The sequence below is a fragment of the Heloderma suspectum genome, chromosome 3, assembly GCF_057233095.1.
Source record: "Heloderma suspectum isolate Gila_16-S chromosome 3, 16-S_ref, whole genome shotgun sequence".
NCBI classification, from domain to species: Eukaryota; Metazoa; Chordata; class Lepidosauria; order Squamata; family Helodermatidae; genus Heloderma; species Heloderma suspectum.
Window position 1 is genome coordinate 299849104 of NC_139460.1, and position 22824 is coordinate 299871927.

At 43.6% G+C, this 22824-nt stretch overlaps 1 protein-coding gene across 3 annotated transcripts in view; it reads right to left on the bottom strand.

The window, feature by feature from the left end:
- Nucleotides 1–9701: 9701 nt before the first annotated feature.
- Nucleotides 9702–22824, bottom strand: part of NMD3 (NMD3 ribosome export adaptor) — a 29040-nt gene continuing 15917 nt past the window's right edge. For all 3 annotated transcript variants that reach the window (XM_084847409.1, XM_084847411.1, XM_084847410.1), the window contains exons 12-16: nucleotides 19931–20043; nucleotides 16178–16250; nucleotides 13834–13940; nucleotides 12670–12740; nucleotides 9702–11104 (exon numbers count right to left, since the gene is read on the bottom strand). In XM_084847409.1, the coding sequence (XP_084703535.1) occupies nucleotides 10971–11104; nucleotides 12670–12740; nucleotides 13834–13940; nucleotides 16178–16250; nucleotides 19931–20043 (498 nt within the window). In that variant the 3' untranslated portion in view covers nucleotides 9702–10970. The remainder of the gene's footprint in view (nucleotides 11105–12669; nucleotides 12741–13833; nucleotides 13941–16177; nucleotides 16251–19930; nucleotides 20044–22824) is intronic.

The following is a 22824-nucleotide window of genomic DNA, read 5'->3' on the forward strand; positions in this document are numbered from 1 at the left end:
TCCGCCCCAGGCATCTTATGGATCCAAATGGATTCCTGAATGCGCTTGCGGATTCTCTGGAGCATGCGAATGGCCACTCGGTTGAGACCCTGATAGTAGCACTGGGAGAGGAGGTTTCAGACCCATGGCCACTCACTTGTGGGGTGCCACAGGGTTCCATCCTCTCCCTGATGCCATTTAACATCTATGTGAAGTCGCTGGGGGCTATCATCAGGAGGTTTGGGGTGCGGTGTCATCAATATGCGGATGACACGCAGCTCTACCTCTCATTTAAATCTTCACCAAGGTTGGCTGTAGAATCCCTGTCCAAATGTCTGGAGATGGTGAGTGGCTGGATGGGGAGGAATAAGCTGAACCCTGACAAGACCGAGGTATTTTTGGTGGGAGACAAGAGGAGGTTGGGGGAAGTTGACCTGGTGTTCAGTGGGGTATGGCTACCCTTGAAAGACCAGGTCCGGAGCCTGGGAGTAATTTTAGACTCCCAGCTGTCCATGGAGGCTCAGGTGTCAGCTGTGAGCCGGACAGCGCTGTACCAACTCCATCTGATACGGCAGCTGCACCCCCACCTTCCCGACCATCTGCTCCCATTGGTAGTACATGCCCTGGTCTCCTCTCATCTAGACTACTGTAATGCACCCTACATGGGGTTACCCTTGAAGATGGTTCAGAAGCTGCAGCTGGTACAGAACGTGGTGGCTTGCCTAATTAAAGGCAGCTGCCGGCGTGATCACATCACTCCAGTGCTGAAGGAGTTGCACTGGCTGTCAGTTGTTTTCCGGGCCAAATTCAAGGTGTTGGTTTTGACCTTTAAAACCCTATATGGTTCCGGCCCAGCCTATCTTAAGGAGCACTTCCAGCAACACCAGACAGGCCGCTCAACAAGATCAGCCTTGGATGGCCTTCTCTCTGTCCCATCAGCCAGGACAGCTAGGCTGGTGAGGACGAGGGAGAGGGCCTTCTCTGTGGTGGCCCCCACCTTGTGGAACTCCTTCCCTAGGGAAGTCTGCCATGCCCCTTCTTTAATGAGCTTCTGCCACATGTTGAAAACTTGGTTGTTCAGGCAGGCATTTGGGGTGGGCGAGGGAAATTTTAGAAAATGATGTTTTAATATGTAATTTTATTGTTTTTAAACTGTTTGTATTATTGTACATCACCTAGAGTGGCTGGGTGACCGGCCAGATGGGCAATTAAGAAATTTAATAAACAAACAAATGAACGAATGAATAAAAGCAGTTCTACACATTGAGCATAATCTAAGTGGAACAGCTTCATTAGGATTGTACTACTTCCGCTGTAAGTGGGGGATCTGAATGATGAACTAGCTTCTATTATTGTGGTCTGGAATAACTGCCAAACATTCTAGAGCGGTGTGACACTCTTGATTTTCCCTTTCAACTTCCTTTTTACCAGTTCCCTCATTTTAGAGAAGTTTCCTCTTTTGAAGTCAAATGTGACTGTGTTGGACATCCTTGGTAATTTCCCACTTAGATATAAATTAAATTTGATAGTGCTATAGTCACTCTTTCCAATTGACTCAACAGCACTCACATCTTGCACTAGCTCTTGGGCACCACTTGGAATTAAGTCCAGGGTTGCCTCCCATCTGGTCAGTTCCATGACCAAAGTGTTCTAGAGTATTGAGAAATGCTACCTCCTTGTCATGACCAGAACATGCATTTATTAGCATAGAAACCCCTATACACAGTGTCCATCTCCAGATGGCTCATTTTCCCTTGTGGCCCTTTGGTCTGTTTGACAGGCTATCATGCTTTACTGCATGCTCGTGGCCTATTCTTACCATGTTCCCATTGGGGCAGTTGGAAACATTTTCACCTTCATCCCTAGGGATGATTCAACATTAACTGGCTCCCAAGCTCCTCTTGGTTTTCCCCAGGGTTGTTTAAAAGCTGGTCTACCACCTTTTTGATGTTTAGTGCCAGCAGTCTGGTCCCATTTTGGTTCAAGTGTAGCCTGTTCCTTTTGTACAGGCCCAGCTTATCCCAAAATGTTCTCCAGTTCCTAACAAATGTAAATCCCTTTGTCCTACACCACCATCTCATCCACAGATTCAGACTCCCCAGTTTCACCTGTCTAGCGGACCCTGCTCATGGAAGAGTTAGCATTTCAGAGAAAGACACCTTGGTGGTCCTACCCAGCAACTTGAATTTGGCTTCCAGAGCCTCATGACATTTCCCCACATCACCGGTGCTGATGACTGCTGACTCCATCCCAGCACTATCTACCAAGCAGTCTGGATGATTCATGATATCTGTAATCTTTGCCCCAGGCAGACAATTCACCATGTGGTCTACACACCCATCACAAACCCAGCTATCCATGTCAATAATGACAGAATCTCTCATGACCATAAGCTCTCCACTTCCTGGAGGCATACCCTTGGCACCAGAGAGTATGTTTGTCCCCCAAAGAATTGTCCTAAGGGATCATTTCCCTCTTATGCAGAGTGTTGGCCCCCTTCCTGAGACCCTCATTCTCTGTGACTGCAGAGGAGCTGTTATCCTGGGACTGGACTATCATTATCAAATCCCTGTAGGTCTCATCCATAAACTTCTCTGCCTCTCTCAGCTTCTCCAAGTTAGCAACCTTGGCTTTGAGGGAATAAATGTGTTCCCTTAGGGCAGCCTTTTCCAATGTGGTTCCCTCCATGTTTTAGACTACAACTCTCAGCATTTGCATTGCATTAGCATTGCATTAGCATTGAGCAGGGGGTTGGACTCGATGGCCTTGTAGGCCCCTTCCAACCCTACTATTCTATGATTACTGACCATCGGCCATGCTGGCTGCAGCTGATAGGAGTTGAACTCCGGGTTGGGGAAGGCTGCCTTGGGGCCAGGAGCTCATTACACCAAGCACCCACACACGATACCTGTGCAGCAGGCAGGTAAGTCATTCACATGACACTCAGTGCAATAAACTGGATAGGCCTACCCTCCTATTGGCTTTCTACCTTCAAGGCTTTTAAAAATTATTTGGCTAATTTACCTGGAAAGCCAAGTTATTTCCTAGGATAAGGTGGGGAAAGCTTGACTGACCAGTTCTTGCCCTGTTGCTAAATCCACATGGGTGGTTAACACATGTGTGCTTAGTTCTTGTTACCTTGACCATCACAGTGGACACCCATTTTACTAACAGGAGGAGTTATGATAACATTCAACAAGAGAACTTGTTGGTCCAACCGCAACGTAAGATGACAAGTTAATACATTTTATTTGAGTACATCTGCTGCTGAAAATACATCTATATTCTGAGGTTAAACTCTCCAAAGTCTTGTCTGTTCTGACCAGTAAGCCCAATAAAGTGTCACTTTCTCAACGTATCTCCAACAACTCTGAAACAGGAACAATATTGCTTCCAGAGAGCAGAATACATGCTGGCACAGTTTAATCACAAGTGGGAACTTGGATTTTTGCATAATTTAAAGATCTAATTGGTGCCTATTTGTAGAAACTTATTCTCTCTGCTAAGTGCAGGTAAGATATGTATGCCTGGATGTTTCCTGGTAGCTGCAGTAATGAAGGGGGAAGAAACACTGAGCAGTGCGGTAAGCTATGAAATGACTCTGTATGCAGTCAGGACATGTGGAGGTGTGCGGGAAGAATGGGCCAAAATGGCAGCACGTGGTCACCTTTGAAACCCACCCACCTTCAGTTCCTCACAGGCGTTGTAACTCTCGCAGCCTCTTCAGCGCATCAGCAGCTCACCACAAGTCTCTCTGGATTTTTAAATTGTTGTGTGCAGCTGATTACAGGTGCATGTTCCCAGAAGCTAGCTGCTGTTGATACCACTGCATTTCAGTTAACAAGCACTATGAACAATGAGGACTGTTTGGCAAATCCACAAACTATATAGTGCCTTGCATAAGTATTGGTGTTACAACCTGGAATTAAAATGGATTTAATTACGATTTCTTGTCACTGTTCTACAAAAAATAGTCCATAATGTCAAAGCGGGGAAAAGTCTGCATATTTTACAAAGTTATTTACAAATAAAAAACTGAAAAGTCTGGATTGCATAAGTATGCACCCCCTTTGCTGCGACACCCCTAAATAAACAGTGGTGCAACCAACTGCCTTCAGAAGTCACACAATTAGTTGAATGGAGTCCACCTGTGTACAGCTCAAGTGTCACATGATCTCAGATTAAATACACCAGTTTCTGGAAGGCCCCAGAGTTTGTGAGAGAGCACATCTAAACAAACTGTATCAGGAAGACCAAGGAACTATCAAAACAAGTCTGGGATAAAGTTCTGGAGAAGCACCAATCAGGGTTGGGTTATAAAAAAAAATCCCAATGGACATCCCCAGCGTACCGTTAAATCCATTATTATGAAATGGAAAGAACATGGCACAACCACGTCTCTGCCAAGAAAAGGCTGTCCACCCAAACTCAGTGACTGGGTAGGGAGGGCATTAGTCAGAGAAGCATCCAAGAGAACAATGGTAACTCTGAAGAAGCTGGAGAGATCCACAGCTGAGATGGAAGAAACCATCCATGGGACAAGTATCATCTGGATGCTCCACAAAGCTGGGCTTTATGGAACAGTGGCGAGAAGCAAGCCTTTGCTGAAAAAAACCCATTTGGATTTTGCCAAAAGGCATGTGGGAGACACGGCAAACATGCGGACAAAGGTTCTCTGGTCTGATGAGACCAAAATTGAACTTTTTAGCCGTACTGCAAAATGCTACGTGTGCTGCAAAGCCAACAGTGCTCATCACTCAGAGAACACCATCCCCACAGTGAATCATGGTGGTGGCAGCATCATGTTGTGGGGATGCTTTTCATCAGCAGGGGCTGCAAAACTGGTCAGGATTGCAGGCAAGATGGTGTCAAGGGCTCCTTGGAGGGCTCTCAGTCTAATCCAGTAGCCAAGTCCAGACACAGACAAAGGGATTCTTTTCAAAGCTTTATTCTTCTTTTACAACTTAACAGCTCTACAGGTAGCAACTAGATCCGAGCAGCAGCATCCCTATGCCCTAAGTTAGAACAGTTGGTCCCCGTTTGAAAAGCAATTACTGGCAGACCCCTGAATATAAGGACTAGGGAGAATCCCTCCCCTTTTCCCTTGGATCCTCTGGGCGCAACCGTTCTTTGAGCGCCAACCGGGCGCTACGCTTCCTTTCCGCGCTCTCCATTTGGCACCGCTCTCTGCGTCTGCGCTGCGCATCCAACCAGTCTGCTATCGGTGCTGGGTCACTCCCTGGACTGCTTTCTAATCTAGGAATGTGGGTGGGAGGAAACTCTGTCAGCTGCGGGCCCTGGGAAAAAGGGGCGCGCTCCTCTCCCAGGAGCGACTGCTCTTCCTCTGAATCAGAACTACTCTGGGATTCTATGGGCTCAGTGTCCACCCTGACAGATGGATGGGGCCAAATACAGGGCAATTCTAGAGGAAAGCCTGTTTCAGTCTGCAAGGAACCTGGGACTGGAGCAGAGGTTCACCTTCCAGCAGGACAATGACCCTAAGCACACAGCCAAAGTTACACTGGAGTGGTTTAAAAACAAGAACCTGAACGTCTTAGAATGGCCCAGTCAAAACCCAGACCTTAATCCGATTGAGAATCTGTGGTAAGACTTGAAAATTGCTCTTCACCAACAGTTCCCATGCAACCTGACAGCACTTGAGCAATTTTGCCAAGAATGGACAAAAATTGCGGGATCCAGATGCGCAAAGCTGGTAGAGACTTACCCCCCAAAGACTCACAGCTGTAATTACTGCCAAAGGTGCTTCTACCAAGTATTATCTCAGGGGGGCGAGTACATATGCAACCAACAAATGCCAGTTTGTTTTCATTTAATTAGCTTTGTGCCACAATAAAAATATTTTGCACCTTCAAAGTGTTAAGTATGTTGTGTAAATCAAATGGTAAAAATGCCAATTAAATCCATTTTAATTCCAGGTTGTAACACAACCAAATGTGGAAACGTCAAATGTGTGTGTGTGTGTGTGAGTGAATACTTACGCAAGGGACTGCATGCTTTGTAAACCCCTGCTACATTATACCCATGTATTTTTCCTTCTGAAAACAATGTGTTAGTGGCTTTATTTCACCCCACCCCCCAATAAATGAGAGGAAAAACAGCAAACATTTCTTTCAAGTTTTATGAGAAAGACTTAAGCGTCCAATAAATGCTATCATCCAACTTGCAGCTTGTCAAAAATGTATTGCAGACACTACATAAAGGAGTGACTGAAGCAGCAGAAATTGTAGAATTGGTGTTGCTATTATGTAAATATGTTATATTTTTGTATTAACTTTCACATAAAGATTGCTGTAATCATGCCTCCGCTCTTATTGCAGCATATTAGACAAATTACACTGACACCAGGGGTAGGGAGCTCAGGCCCAGGGGCCAAATTCAGCCCACTTGGGGTTTCCCAAAATGCCCTGGCTCCTTCTCCACCCCCTTTCCCCCTACCATTATTATTTTCCCAGCTTTTGTGCCGTTTTTTTCCCCATTCAGAAAGGTTGAAACGATTCTCCTGAAGCTGAAGTTACTGGCAGTAAGGGCTGGTAGCATTTGCTGGTATTTTTGGCTGAGACCTTCTCCAAAACTGAATTCGGCCCCCGGGGCTAAAAAAAAAAAAGGTTGCCCCCACCCTCTGACTTACACAGTGTGGTTACCACCTCTTTTTCCCCCGACAAGGGTCCTGTGTCTGGCACAAGCAGAAATCCAGCAGCCAAAGTTGTTCCATTGCTCAATTTCCATACTTGGAAAAGCTACACCTGCTGAATTTCTGCCTCTTGTGCAGCTACTAAGGACATCTTTACATTCAAGTAGGTCTTTTAAAACTTAACTGTTCACTCTGGCTTATCTCAGTTGACCTTCTCCCCTTTTAATTTCTCCTCTCTTTCTCCCTGTGTCTTGCTTTTATTCTTAGACTGTAAGCCTAAGGGCTGGTTTGTTTTTTTGGTCTGATTTATATACACCATCTGGAAGTAGTTAAACACTTCATTAATAATAAAAATTAAAGGTGCAGGATCCCTGGCAGGAAAAAAAAGATGTCCAAAGCAAGAGGTGTGGGTGACGACATGGGGCTTTCCCATGAAACTGGTACCCTTCCTCCTGGCTGTTTGCATCACTCTCACACACAGCCCCCGCCTCCCACTTGTACGGGATCACTGCATGGAAAAGTAAGTCCTACGTGGCTGTATCTAATGGGTACCTGTAAGAATTACACACTCATCCCAATCCTAACGGCCTATACTGGCTAACCAGAAATGTTGGTTTGGTGTTTTTTTTAAAGTATTATTCATAACTTCACAACCCTTCTCTACTTGCTCACAGTATTTTGATCAGGGTGGAGTGTCCAGTGCTTTAGTTTTTTTGAGTACTCTGCCATCTGTAGACAGAAATGAATTCTCTTGAGATTCTACATACACATGTACCATGGACGGTTGCTAAGAGACTGGAGAAAAGATGGGAGAAAATGTAATAAAACTGAACCTGATGAAATGTTCTGCTAAACTTGACAGCTGCATATTTTGAACTAAGTAAGGGCGCAATCTTATTGGGATAGGCGGCTGCCTCCGAACTTGGGAGGTGACTGCCTATCCAATGCGGGACAGGAGAAGCACAGAGGGGATCGTCCCCTCTGTGCTTCATTTGCAGCTGGACAGCTGATTTTGGCTGTCTAGCCGTGGGAAGGTGGAGCAGGGGAAGCGGCTAACGGACAACATATAGGATGTGTCATACTAGCATTCCTGCCTTCCCCTCCCCGGAATGCCCCCCAGAACACTCTGTTTTCGCAGCTCCTCTTCCAAGCGCAGAGCCGTTCCGAGCTGCCTTTGAGGCAGCGCGGGAGGAGGACGTCAGTTCTTAGGCTCCGAGGTTGGTTCCCGGAAACTGACGTATCCTAGGGTCGTCTAGCCACTGACTAGCGGCTACAGGATTGCTCCCTAAGAGAACAATATATATATATTTATATTCATTGCACTTCAGAGGTTATGAACATATGAAGCAGCCCTATATTGAGTCAAACCATTCATCTATCTAACCTATATTCTCTCTCTGCAGCAGCTTCCCAAGGTGTCAAATCAAGTCTTTCCCAACACTGCCTAAAATCCTTGAACTGGGAGATTTGGGGTTTGAAATAAGCACACACTCTGACACTGAGGTATGCAGCTTCACATACCGAATTTTGAACACTCAACCTCCAGATATCACACAAGTGGATTCAGAAGCAGATTTCCACGGCTGACATTTCAGCAACATCACCTATTATGACTATTTAACCAGTCTGCTAGCTGATGTGCTGTACACCAGGACTAAGCAAAAGGTAAACTGTTCTCCACAGACTGGACACTTCTGATGTGCCACCTAATGTCTACCGGTTGCTGAAATTGTTGCAAATAATACTCATGTAGGTGGACCCCTGGGTTTGACTCTGAAAACCACTGAGGTTCTTGAGCCAAAAATGAATTCTTGAACACTTCACTGCAATCCTGTCTATGCATTCCTGCCTTGAAAACATATAAATTTAACACAAGTTGATGGGTCACAGGGATATTAGTAAAAATAAAGTAGACAGTACAAGAGTGCGGTCAGCTACCTCAGCTGTACTTGACATGTAAGTAATGGAGATGGTAAACTATCTGGGTGTATAATCTACTCTACAAGATGGGCATGGAAGGAGTGGTTAGGGATTATCAACTTGCTCAATAGCTGAACCCTCAGCCGCGCTTGTATGAAGACTGGAGAAATGCCCTGATAAATGGAGAAAGGAGACTGTTCTAAAACAGTGAAGCAACATGGGGGAAAGAGAAAGGGGGGGTATTAATAACATATGAGCCAGCACTGCAGAGGAAGAAGCTCTGCACGTATGTGCAACAATAGGAGCACAACTGCTGATGCCTCTGTGCTCCATCCCACGATGCTCTGGGAACATATACGTGTAGGAACTAAATGAGAGGAGTGGGACTTGTTTTTTCTCACTAAGTAGTTTCAGGGGTCATATTGGGAACAAAGGGATAATTCTAATTAACTATGCTGCTCCTGTAACATAGTTGACTCATTCAGGGGCAAAGAGGTGTGGACTTCAAAAGACCTCCTAGGTCTTTCCATTCTGCCTTCACTAACACAGGTGCCACACTACCCAATAATATTACTGCATTCTAGGTAAGTAGTTGTGAAATCTCACTGCTCAGTTTACTGGTGTATTTAATGATGGAGAAATTTTCTTAAAAGCTGTGCCCAGGCACTCAGGAAAATATGGAAATGAACTTCCTAGCTGTCATTTAAACACCAGCTGGAACACGCATAGGGAAAATATCAAGAAAGCAGCAAAAGGAGCACTTCTTAGTATTTTAGACACAGAGAGAGCAATCTTATGGCCGGAAAGGCAACCGTCCCTCTTACCTGCACTGCCTCGGAGGCAGCATGGAGAACCCCTTTCCTCTGCACTCGCAAGAGGAGCATGGAACGACTGAAAAGGGGTGAGGCTGGGGGCGTTCCGGGGCATGGATAGTAGCGCTGCACATACAACACATCCAATGTGTCGTATGGCAGCTTCCTCTCCCGGTCGCCCCCCCCCCCCCCCCCGCTGCTAGATAGCCGAAAACAGCTGTCTAGTGAAAAATAGCAAGGCAGGAGGGGCATGGAGGAAATGATCCCCCATGCCTCTCCTGCCTTGCTTTGGATAGGCGGGCACCTATCTAGTTACGATTGCGCCCTAAGAAACACAAATGTAATTTTAATTTTAATGTAATTTTAATTTCTGTATTAAAAGTAGTGAAAAGGCTGCTATGACAAAAGCAAAAGACTTCACAACTGTTCAGAAACTATTATAGACCTTTCTAGGAAGTAAAGTATAAAACAAGTTTCTAAGACAGCCATTCCACTCAATATGAAGCAGATTTGTACAAAGTCTACGTGGTGGGGCTGATCTTGCGTTAAGCCTGTGTCTATGAGGGAAATTTCCTTAATCTCTTTTCAGCCATACATATGGGTTGGCTCTGGAGAGTCAGTCATTCTGATCCAGCAACCTTATCCAGATGGAGGAGCTGGACCTGCTCCAAGCAACCTGCTGATTCTGTTCAATAGGGAGAACTGGTCCATGGCACATTTTTTTGCACACAGAGATCAGCTCCCTCCACTGAAATTATCTGTGCAAAACATGTAGAAATGGATCTCCTAAGCTTAAATTCTTCCCAAGAAAAACTGTTGCCTGAGAGACTGTTAGGCATTCTGACCCCTAGGAACAGTGTAGCTGCTGATCAAAGCACACACAGAAACAGCCATGAGGCATCAGTTGCCAATTATGCTAAAGACCACTTAGATTAAGATTGTTATAATCTAGGGTCTATATTCTAGGCAGTTATTAAGTCACTGTAAAATACTCTAGAAAGATAAGCCGCAGTTAGCTTTTTCACATTCTTCACTTCCTGGATTAATGAAGCTTCACATAGTCGCTGAATGTAAGATTTGTCCTATCTAAAGAGACGGTTAAAGTATATCAGAACATTTTTGACCTTACTGGGAGTGGCCAAAACACACAAACGGCCCCAAGATCCTACAGATACTGATATTACCGAAGCATAAACCCACAGTATTATACAAGCTTAGATATAATTTTTTTAAAAAATAATCACACACATTCTGAAAACCTTCCAGGTTTACTACATTTTCTCATAGTTTTTAGCCATTCGTGACACATTCCAGCAAGATTTATTATTGAATCTTTGTTCAAACCTTATTAAGATTATTTGCATAACCTTGCATGTAGGACTGTATGAATAGCTATTATACAGGGGTGGGCTACTTGTGGTCTTCCAGATTTTTGGCCTACAACTCCCATCAGCCCTAGCCAACAGAGCCAATGGTGAGGGATCATGTGAACTGTGCCCTACAGATGTTTTGGCCTACAAGTTGCTCACCCTTGCTATAATAGATTGCTGCAGTAACAACATTTTCCTTAAGAGAGAAAAATATACACATTAACAAGATCTACTAGCTTATTCTGTCAACATATCAGCACCCTCTCCGCCAGTAGCATCTTGGGATATCTGGAGATCCTCCAACATTTCAGCAAGACTGATCCGGGGAATACCCTCATCGTCAGTGTCACTTTCCACTGGAATAGTTGCATCTACAACACCAAAAGACAACATACAGAATCAAACGGCTGCCTCCACATTATACATAATACTGCACCCTTAAAAGACGGTGGGGGTACATATGTACACAAAGCGAGACCCACAATAAAATGTTGTAGCATTTTTTACGAAGGTTTGTCCTGCACACTCCCCCCGCAACCATGGCTAGACACTCCCCTGCACCCCCCTTACCACAACAGTGATAGTATTCAAGTTCAGGGCTGGTGAGCTGCTTGCTTTGTAGCCCAACCCCAAAGCAGTGCAGGATTAATTAGGGTCAGAGGAGGTCTTTTCCTCCAGTCATAACTAACTACCTCTCTGCATAACTAACTATCCTAGACCTGGGAGGTGGTGTCATCTGGCATACTGAATGCTCCTCCCTGTACTATGACCTGATGCTGCCAGGGTGCCTTGGCTACACATGCGCATTGCCATTATACTGCCACTTGTCTTCTAGTGCTTGGAATCCCCCCAAGCATTCATTAAAATTAAGTAAAAAGTAAAAAGCCAAGCATAGCTGGGGTGTCTGAATATGCAGATGTCACCCCTCTCTAGGTGGTCCCATTGTTAGCAAGCAATCCTCTACTTTACTATTAAAGGGAACAAGTTGGGGGACCACAAGGTATAATAAGGATATAGCACAATAGCAGAGACTGCTGCGGTCTGGGGCTAGGTGAGCTGGAAGATGCTCATCTAGGCCAGAACCCAAACAGTACTGTGTGGGAGATACAGAATAGAATCCCAGAAGAGTAGGGTTGGAAGGGGCCTATAAGACTGTCGAGTGGAATATATTTACCACTCCTTCTTTGTAGTATATGAGAGACATTTGGGAGTGGGGGGGAAAGAACTGGGGTTAGCATGTGAGCCAACAGTAAGGGATGATGGGAGTTGTAGGCCAAAACATTTGGAGGGCCACAAGTTGCCCACCCTGTGTTAAGGGCTCAAGCTCACAACTTCCTCATCCTGTTTTCCATCTCCCATACCAAAAGATGCTTAATTGATCTCAACATTGTACAGCTCCTGGAGGCTAACAAGCATCCTCAGACTTGTAGGACCATAATACTTTTCTGCATGCCTGACGAGTCTCTTGAGTATGCAAACATTGCATCTCAATGTTTCACTGCCCTACTGACTGCAGTTTATTAATAGATAAAATGAGCCGAGTAGGATGATTTCAAGGAACCAGCTGACATGGTTTCCTTTAGGGGGTATAATCTGAAAGGGATATATGATTTATTCAATTCCCCAGCTGGCTTAATGTCTGACCTAGAAAAGAAGGAAAGCTACAGAAGATATATGCACAGCTGCCTATTATGTCTTTTCCCAAACAGGCATAGGGTTTGCTTAGCGTGTTTAGCCCCCAGGTAGTTACAAAGAGTCCAGTGGACATAATACAGGAAATAGGTTACTAGCAAACATGTATTAGTTTTCAATCCACTGATTTTAGAGGAAAATGGCCAATGCTTATGGTGAACTGCCAGACACGACTGGAGAGATGCAATATTTCTGGATAATAAAATATGTTTAAAAATGCAACTATTTCAAGTTGGAAACTTACTTTTGTAAATATTGACATTTTTTCTAATTGTCTCATCTTCTTCTAGATCTTCTAAGAAGTCTTGGTACTGTCTATAAAAATATCATATTAGAAATAAAGTCAGCAATTCTATTGTTTTCTTAGGAATCATGCATGAAGGAACTAAATATTTTTGCCCAAAAGACAGTCCTATAGTTATTACACAAATACCCAACTCCTACTGAAGATGAATGCTCACACGGTGTAAGGGCGCAGTTTCAGGAATTCAGGATTAGAATGTGCTGAACACTGAGACAGACATGATGTGGACCTCTTCAGAGTTTAACTCTTTCCACCACACTCTGTTTTTATGATCTAAGCTGTTTCCCTTCCTGCTGCTCTTAGATGCATGGTGGAAAAGATTTTTGCCTTTCTTTCTTCCACTGTATGTTTAACAACTGCTTTTATAATAGTTTCATGTGTTCTATTATATTGTATTGATTTTAAGTTGTACACTGCTCTAAAATCTAGCAGAATGAAGGCTAGTATATGAATGCTTTAATAAATAAATAGAAGCCGGGTGAGGGAAGCATTTAAATGAGAGAAAAGTTGTGAGGGGGTAAAGGGTTAAATACACCCTCTCCTAGTATCATGGCTCTGATCAAAACTGGAGACCTTGGTGGCTGCTTTAGCATGAGCAACTCTTGCTCCCTGAGGAAACTCAACCATAGATCTCTGCTATTACAACGATTTCAGCCTAAAACATACATCAAGGAGTCAATTTCTCCTTGATTTTTCACCTAGACCATCAGCCTATCAGCTTATACCTGAAAACTCCAGAACTGAAAGGTCATCGAGTTCCTCCACTCTGAAACCAAATTTCCTTTAAAGACCAGCTTAACAGTAAGCACGCATCTAAACTGCTCGCTTTATAGGAGGTAACAGATAACAGACAGAGACATAGAAGTACTGAGGCGATCCATGAAGAGCTTGCTACAGGTTTGAGGGCAAACCAGCACATTGTGATATATAGTACTTGGGATATGGGCAATACTCTGGCACCCACTGCTAACCGTAGCAATGAGCATCAACATTAGTCTAGACTCCAAACACAGTTCTTTTCTCTGCCAGCTTATTTTGCTCATGAAAGCATGAACAGGTTGATCAAACGGGTGGGGGGTAACACAACACAGAACAAAACGGAACCTTTCATCATCTGTATCCATGCCCTCTCTGTCTCTTTCTAATTCTTTCAGTTTCCAGTTCCTGCGACGCTGACGTTTACTGCGATCATAGCTCTTCTTAATCAAAACCTATTGATGGAAGAGCAAAAGGAAATGCACTAGGTTAGAAATACCACCTGCAGAAAAGTATTGAGATCTTGCTTAGAAACCAAAGTTTCAAATAAAATCAGTATTTTTAATGCTTTCATTGAAGCAACTGCAAACCGTACACTATAACTAACCACAAAAGGCAGTGTGGAACTGACACTGATTTTTCACAGTGCAGAATGAAGGAAACATGCCTTCAAATACTACAACATTTAGTATTTGATTTAAAGCATTTTTACCCTGTTTTTCAGCATCCCCACCCCAAGACTCTCAAAACAGTTTATAAAGATTAATAAGATTACAAACAGCTTACTAAGAATTATGCCCCACTTTCCCCAAATGCTCCAAGTACTTAATATACATGATCTTACAACATTTCAGTTGGATATACCACCGTTACTAACCCCATATATTAATGACTTGGAAGGAGAATGGATGTTGAGAGTTAGTGGCTTCCCTAAGCCACATAGTCAAATCCATGGATGAGGTCAAATTTGAACCAGGGACTGGGTTCATCACTTCCTAGAGTAAAGCTCATGTCACCATGGGTGCTAGTAGTCCTGCTCCTTTCCCGCTTTTTTTCCCTGCAGTCCCCTCACCACAGAGGGGCTCATGAATAATGCAAATGAGGCTCATGCATAGTGAGCCCCTCCTCCAAAATTTTCATGTGGCATGGCCCCTTCCCCTCCCTTGCACACCCCGATTGGACGTCTCTGTTGCCTTCCTGCTCCCCACTGGCGGCAACAGCCTAACTGCGCAGCTGTGCCCAGAGCCAGCCTTCGCACCACACTGATTGGCGGAGCATGGCTGTCTGTCATCCCGCTGGCAGAAGGGCTGCCCTGCCTATTTGGCAGAGAGGAAATTAACTACTATTAAAGCTCAAGCTTTGAACTTTTTCAAACTTCCAAAATTTTCTGCACATCTACCCTGCTCAAACTTCAGTTTAAAACAAAAATGAACAAAATTAGCCTGGCAGATCTTGAGTAATAATCCTTACGCTACCATATACTTATATAGATATCCTTAACCATTACATCACCTCTACTAAGGTGATGTTCTATTAAGTGATCTTAAGATGTTCCTATGACAAATGTAATTAAAAAATGAAGGTTCTCTTTTGACCTTAAGAAAAAGATATCAGAGAAATATTAAAGGACTAACAATAATATATTTAAGAATAAATGAAACACAGATAGAAATCCAGAAAAAGCAGGAGGAAGAAAAAGGGAAGCACTACTTAATGTTTAAATTTAGCAATCCTAACAATACAGCATACTATTATAGTAAGCTGAGCAAACGTAACACCAAGGCTTTCTCCTGTTCCTGGAATAACTGTGCACATACTGGAAGAAGTAGGTAGGGTGGTGAGAGTCTTGCTGGTTCAGACAGAATCAAGAGGGCTTCCATTGTTTAGCCCTGCAGAGAACACATAGGTCTCTGACCCTGTCCTTTGTTGGAGAAGGATGGTTGACTAGAGATTCAAAAAAAGAGCGGCAATATATGGGTTAGGGAAGATATAGGTAGCTGAGCCCTAGGACATGATCTGAACCAGCAGCAACCTGGATGAAGCTAAGCAAGTCTGAATCTGGTCAACATGAGGATGCAAGACTGCTTAGGAATTCTATGGAATGCTACCTTGAGTTCCCAACATGGAAGAAAGATGAAATCCAATTATAATTAATAGGTATAGGTAAGAGGGTATTAGGGTGTTTTAGGAAAGGCATGCTTAGGTGCCATAGGGTGACTCAAGAGAGTAGAGGAGGGAGGCTTTACAAGAGGTATTCTTCCAGGCTCAAAGCACAGAGATAGTATTGGGAGACAAAAGGAGTGACAGCATGTGAAGTTGTGTAGAATAAAGTGAGCAAGTGAGGGCACAGTCAGAGAGTCTGGGCAGATAGGGAAGAGGAATCTAATTTAGAAAACTATTAAGATTATGTGCATAACTTTTCATGTTGCATGTGTAAGTGTTGCTCCTGAAATAGCCTTCCCCAACGTAATGCCTTCCAGATGTTTTGGACTTCCAACTCCTATCAACCTCAGCAAGCATTTCCAATAGAAATCAGAAATACAGTATTTCAGTATCAGAAATACTGGGAGTTATAATCCAAAACATCTGGAGGGGATCAGGTTGGGGAAGGCTGGTCTACACCATAATGGTCTTTCAAGCTGCTTGAACAGTACCCAAATGACTGTTTAAGGAGAAAATATTTGAACCTTACCACATCAGGAACACTATGAGGGTTCATCTTGTTTGCAAATTCATCATTTAAATTGCAGTTTACCAAGTCAAATCTAAACAAAAATATGGAGAACACATTAACTATTGCAATCTTAAGAGTGCAATCCTATGCATTTTAAGAGAGAAAGAAGTGCCACAACTGGCTGGCGAATGCTGGGAGTTGTAGGACTTTTTCTGTCTAAACATGCATAGGATCGCATCCTTAGCAATGTCAATATTTGTTTAAAAAACTGCAAAGCAGAATGGGGAGGAACATTTAAAACAGGAATAATAATTGCTGATCTGTAGCAGGAATGATTAAGTTTTGAAAAGCATATTTATTCATGAAATTTGACTAAATAACCACAATGCTAACAAGAATGGAGACTTGGCAAAACCCAAGGTTTGGAAGGTTTTTTTACCTTCCAAAAGCGTCAAAAATCCTATCGTGATGTTGTCTTACTTGAAGAAACATACCAAAAGCTTAAGGAAGGGCCACTTCAGCTTTTGCTGTGGGCCCTTGGTTAATTAGAGGGGACTTCAATAGTATGGTAGATATGATTGAATTTAGACACATTTAAGTCAACAAGATCTAAAAATGGAACTGCTGCAGATTCATACCCGAGTCAGTTTCTTCGAAGGCATAAGCAGAGGGATATATGGCACAATGAACACCCATCAGCCAGAGATTACACTTTCTAGTCAGTGGTCCACAGAAAGTATTCACACATTGACTAAACATGTCAGCTAAGGACTCCGAAATTGGCTTTAACACATGATCAGGCTATTCTTGGGACATCTCCTCCATCTTAATTAAGAAATCCTTCAGGCAACAAATGTCTGGATTGAAGATCGGACACATCATTGCTGCTGAACAAGTGAGTTTCAGATTATCTAACAATGGATATAACAGGTTATTTTAAAAACAATGGAAGAAGAGGGGTTTCCCAATAAACAATATGGGATGCCTTTAAATTGGTTCTACAGGGAAATGCATTAGCATCACTTCCAAGACTCTGAGCCATTTGATTCAAGACACTACCATAGGCAGACAAATTAAGATGTCTTACTGGGCTACTCAGTTAAAAGGAGTCACCTTGATGCTGGGGTCTCATATGTGGCAAACAATACTTCTTTTCACTGCAAAATAGTTCCAGGACATAGGGACAGTGAGGCAGTGAGGTGGGCTAAAATATAGCCTTCAATCCCCACATATATTTTCTTCAAATAATATCAGAGAAATCTCCTTTAAGGTAATAGCAAGATGGCTTCTTACTGTAGCTAAGCTGCGTAATATAAATCATGTTCTGACTATTGCTAAATGAAGTGTGGGGCTAGAGGGCCATACTAACAACTTTGGTGGCCATGTCCCAATACCAGAAGATACTGGGCACAGATACTCCCAATTTATTAAATCATTACAGGTTATATATAAAATATGTATAATCCTATTAGAATCTATTGCGGTCTTGCTTAGATGTGGAGGCCATGCCAAAAATTAGAAAGAAGGATGCTGATGAAACTGCTTATTAATAACGGCTGCTAAACTGTAACTAGCAGCCAAATGGAAAGGCAAGCATCTGCCACCTATTACTAGCTGGTTTGATAATACATAGGAAATTTTAGTTGCGGACAAGATTTCAATCCAAATTAAAGGAGCATGTAACCCATTTTTTGTGAACAACTGTCTAGAAAAATGGTTTCCATCTGAGTTCAGTATTGTAATTTGCAATGTTAAATCCTCCTTCTGGGGCTGACTTGAAGCTAGTACTGAGTGGATTTTAATTCCATTATATCATTATGTTAACACGTCTATTTTAACAGCTTGGTGTGAGATATTTTATAACGCATCTAGAGACTTTGATATGTGGTGAGCTCACAGAACACAGGGCCACCCATCTTGGCTTGCTAGCTATTATCTGTGGTTGCTAATAGCCATCTATTACCCATACCATACCCATCTCATGGGTCAGAGGAATAGGAAGAGGGGACTGAGTTGTGCTGCCATCCACATGGGGCTTTTGTGGGAACTTGGAGAAAATAAACTTTGTAGTCAAGTATTTTGTGCAGAAATGATTGGTCAGTACTTAACTCTTCCTATTTTCTCTAGCTGCAATAACAAGAAACCAATAGCCATTTGAAAATTTAGCACATGGCGGAGGCTACATAAATACTAATTCTTTTTCCAATTCTTTGCTTATTGCAAAGAGAGAAATTCAGGGAAAGAGCAAATTCCTTAAGCGTGGAATCCCAGACAACGACTGGGTTCACATGACACACCAAGCATGGTTTATTTACATCGTTGGTTAGTGTGTTGCATGAAGCCGGACTGTGCTTCTCAGGGTGGGTTGTTTTCCCCAAACAGACAAGATGGGTCTGCTACCAGGTGCCCTAGGATGTGGGGTAGAAGACTGAGGGGAAAATGAGGGAGCAACCAATCCACCCACAGTGGGTAGGTTGCCTGATCGTCCAGCAGTGTTTGCAACAACCCACCCTGCACAGCTAGCATGACGTGTTAACAGCGCCAACAATGGGGCTGACTGCTAATTGGCTGTGCTAGAAGTGGAGGCAGCACCCTTCCCCTGTTTTTTCAGGGGAACAGCCTTGAAAATACACAAGTTGGAGTCCAATCAGGTGATGCTGGGCTCCAAGGAAAGGACAAGAAGTCTGGCACCAGAAAGGTACGTTAGTAGATGAGCAGAACAGTTAGGTGCAGCCTTTAGTCTAAATTGGTGCCACAGTTGTCCCTGAGTAGCACATATTACAGGTGCTGCTTGAACATCTCACTGCTTATTCTGCATCAAAAGCAACACGATCGAGTCTAGTGACAGGATGGGGAGCCAGAGGATGGGCAGTGACAGGGTGTGCAGCATTCCCAGAGCTTGAGCACCTCTATGCCTCCTTCGAGGCACTTGCAATTTACTTCTGTATGAAGTCCCTGGAGGAAGGATAGAGGAGATGGTGGAAGTGAGGTATGGACTTGGCAGGAAAGCATGGACAAGGTGGCTATTTTCAGTTTTTGCCTCACAATTCAGCTGGTAAGGAAGAGAGAAGTGATCAGAGATGCCCAAGGCCAAGTAGAATTGGTGAGGGAAGGTCTCCAAGCTAAAATCAAAGCACTAACGTTTCTTCCCAGAAAGAGTGGGATGTAATTGCTGGGGACAGGTGCCCCCATCTGTGCATGGAAGGAGCCCCAAGCTGATAGTAATTTGTTCCAATTCACATGAGCAGTCAGGACAGAGGCACACGCAGAAGGGCCACTCACCCATTACTGGAAAATCTGTGGAGCCCTGCTACAGACTAGCACAAGATATCTGTTACAAAACATCCCTAAATATGTTGAGGGATGTGTTGAACACGCACTCCTCTTTTGTGGTTCAGCACTGTCAGTCCTTCTGCCAAGAGAGGTGGTGGGTACAGGAGAGTAAATATTGATCACTGCACCTTGTAATTTGCAGCGGCCACCCAAACAGGATCTTTCCAAGTTTTTCCTCTTCCTTCTAATTTGGTATTTTCATCCCATTTTTGTGGCCATGGTATTGCAGAAAAACCCAAGCAGTGTCTACCTTGCCCTGTTCTGCAGCCTGCATATGTCCCCAGCCTCCCACATTTCGTGATACCCACACTTTGGTAAAACCAGTTCCAATTAGCATCAGTGTAGACCTCAAGTGACACACAGCTCCTGCCAACCTTTTAAAGCAGTATGCAAGACTGAACTCTACATCAGCTGGAAGCAGTGAAGAATATTACAAACCCCAGTACAAGATCTCCAGGATTCAGAAGATGCCCCAAGTGAGTGCGACAGAAATATTGATGATCTGTATTCAGTTCTGATGTTTTCTGAACCCAAGCTTCAGCAAGTGTGTGCTGACAAAAGAACAAAATTAGAAGGTTGTTAAATTAAGAGCTGAAACAAAACTACTCTCAAGTCTTTAAAATGTAATCTTACTTTCTTCCTGAACTGTGCAAATTTTCTAAGTTATCTTTTAGGAATGTTGGCCCTTTAGGGTCAAATATATTGTATGGTTTCTCTTCTGACATCATGAGAGTGTCACCATATGCTTTATGGCTCATTATTTGCTACACTGAACCACAGACCTTGATTTTGTGAAAAACAATGTCCTGTTGCGATTAGTCAAAACAAAACAAATTAAATTATACAAAAATAATTAAATCTATGCAAACTTGCTTAATTCATACATCACAAAGCCCAGGTTTGCTTGGCACAGAATAAGGATCAGTTTAATACAGAATTTTGATGCAGCATTACTTACACCTGCAGTGATTTACCACATATGCTATTTCCTAAGGCTGATTCATATACTTACATGTTTATACTATTTAGCAAGTCGATTTTTTCTTGTGATATCAGTTTCCGTAGTGGGTTATATATAAAATTAAGAAGAATGGTCTGTAGAATTCCCGAAGACTATTCATATCGAAATGGTAATACGCCAGGGTTCCATTGACTGACATGTTTGATATGAGACTGACAGGTTTGATATGATGTACATATACATTAGAACAATCGACTTTCTCTGTAATTTGGTGTGTGCCTTATTTGTTTATATGCATGTCTTCCAACCCTACTATTCTATGTTTCGATGTCTTTAAACTATTACAAACTCACTTTTTTATTTGGTATATATTGAGTAACATCATTTTTTAAGGTTCCTTGAATCTTGTATGTTTTTAATTCTAACTGGGGATTCTTTTCTTTTTTGTGTGCTTTTTATACCAGATATAGCTTATAATTTTCACCACTTTATCCTCTATACAAGGAGTGTATTATAAACTTATAAGCACTGCCATTTCAGTAACGAATATAATTTGTTTGCCAAAATAAAAAAAAAAGTATTCCTATTACAATCTGAAATTGTAAAAGAAACACTTCCTGCAAATTTTCAGTAATGCAAATGCCCAGTAGGGATGGTTTGGATTCCATCCATCCAGAGATAAAATTTATGTGGGCAAAGAGTATGACCTTCTTGGTAGTGGCACCCCAACTGCAGAGCACTTTCTCAAAAGAACTATACCAGAGTTCAGTACCACATAAAAGCTATTCAGAAGAGACAAGGACTTGTGCATAGCCTGATATGATTGAGTGAGTGCTGTCGTTGCAGTTGCAGGCACACATGGAAGAAGCCGATTATCTGGATCCAATTCAATCGGGCTTCAGGCCTGGGCATGGGACAGAAACGGCCTTGGTGGATGATATGGGGAGGGCTCTGGATAGGGGTGAATGCTCCTTCCTTATTCTCCTCGATCGCTCAGCAGCTTTTGATACTGTCAACCAAGGTATCTTCCTGGACCGCCTGGAGGGGTTGGGCATAGGGGGGCACTGTATTATGGTGGTTCCATTCCTTCCACTCTGGGGTAGGAGACTTCAGACCCTTGGCTCCTCACTTGTGGGGTGCCACAGGGTTCTAGTCTCTCCCTGATGTTATTTAACATCTATGTGAAGCCTCTGGGGGCTATCATCAGGAGGTTTTGGGTGCAGTGTCACCAGTATGCGGATGACACGCAACTCTACCTCTCATTCCAATCTTCACCAAGGTTGGCCGTAGAATCCCTGTCCAAATGTCTGGAGATGGTGAGTGGCTGGGTGGGAAGGACTAAGCGGAAACTGAACCTCGACAAAACCGAAGTACTTTTTGTGGGAGACAAGGGGAGGTTGGGGGATGCTGACCTGGTGTTTAATGGGGTGCTGCTACCCCTGAAGGGCCAGGTCCGCAGCCTGGGGGTCATTTAAGACTCCCAGCTGTCCACGGAGGCTCAGGTGTCAGCCGTGAGCCAGGTGGCGCTGCACTAACTCCATCTGATACGGTGGCTGCGCCCCTACCTCCCTAGCCATCTGCTCCCATCAGTAGTTCCTGCCCTGGTCTCCTCTCGTCTACCCTTGAAGACAGTTCAGAAGTTGCAGCTGGTGTAGAATGCGGCGGACCGTCTGATTAAAGGCAGCTGTTGGCGAGACCACATCGCTCCAGTGCTGAAGGAGTTGCACTGGTTACCAGTTGTTTTCCAGGCCCAATTCAAGGTGTTGGCATTGACCTTTAAAACCCTATATGGTTCCATCCCAGTCTATCTTAAGGAGTGCCTCCAGCAACACCAGGGATGTCGCTCAACGAGAAGGGCCTCGGAAGGCCTTCTGTCTGCCCCATCAGCGAGGAAAGCTAGGCTGGTGAGGACTAGGGAGAGGGCCTTTTCTCTGGTGGCCCCCACTTTGTGAAATTCCCTCCCTAGTGCCCTCCGCCATGCCCCCTCTTTGATGAGCTTCTGATGGGCTTTGAAAACCTGGCTGTTCAGGTGGACATTTGGGGTGGGTTAGGGTTTTTTTTTTAGAGCAATGTTGTTTTGTTGATTATGTTGTATTTTGTGTTGTTATTTGTATTGTACACCACCTAGAGTGGCCAGCCAGCTAATAAATCAAATAAATAAATATGTGGGAAGAGACGAAGTTTTGTGACAGAGCATCTGCTTTGCAGGTAGAATGCCCCAGGTTCAATCTCTGACTTCTCCAGTCCAAAGGATCTCAGGTAGCAGCACTATGAAATAGTTCTATTTGAGATCCCCTGAGAGTTGCTGCCAGTCAGAACAGACAAAACTGGAACCAGGCAACTTTCATGTGTGTATGAAATGCTCAAGAAT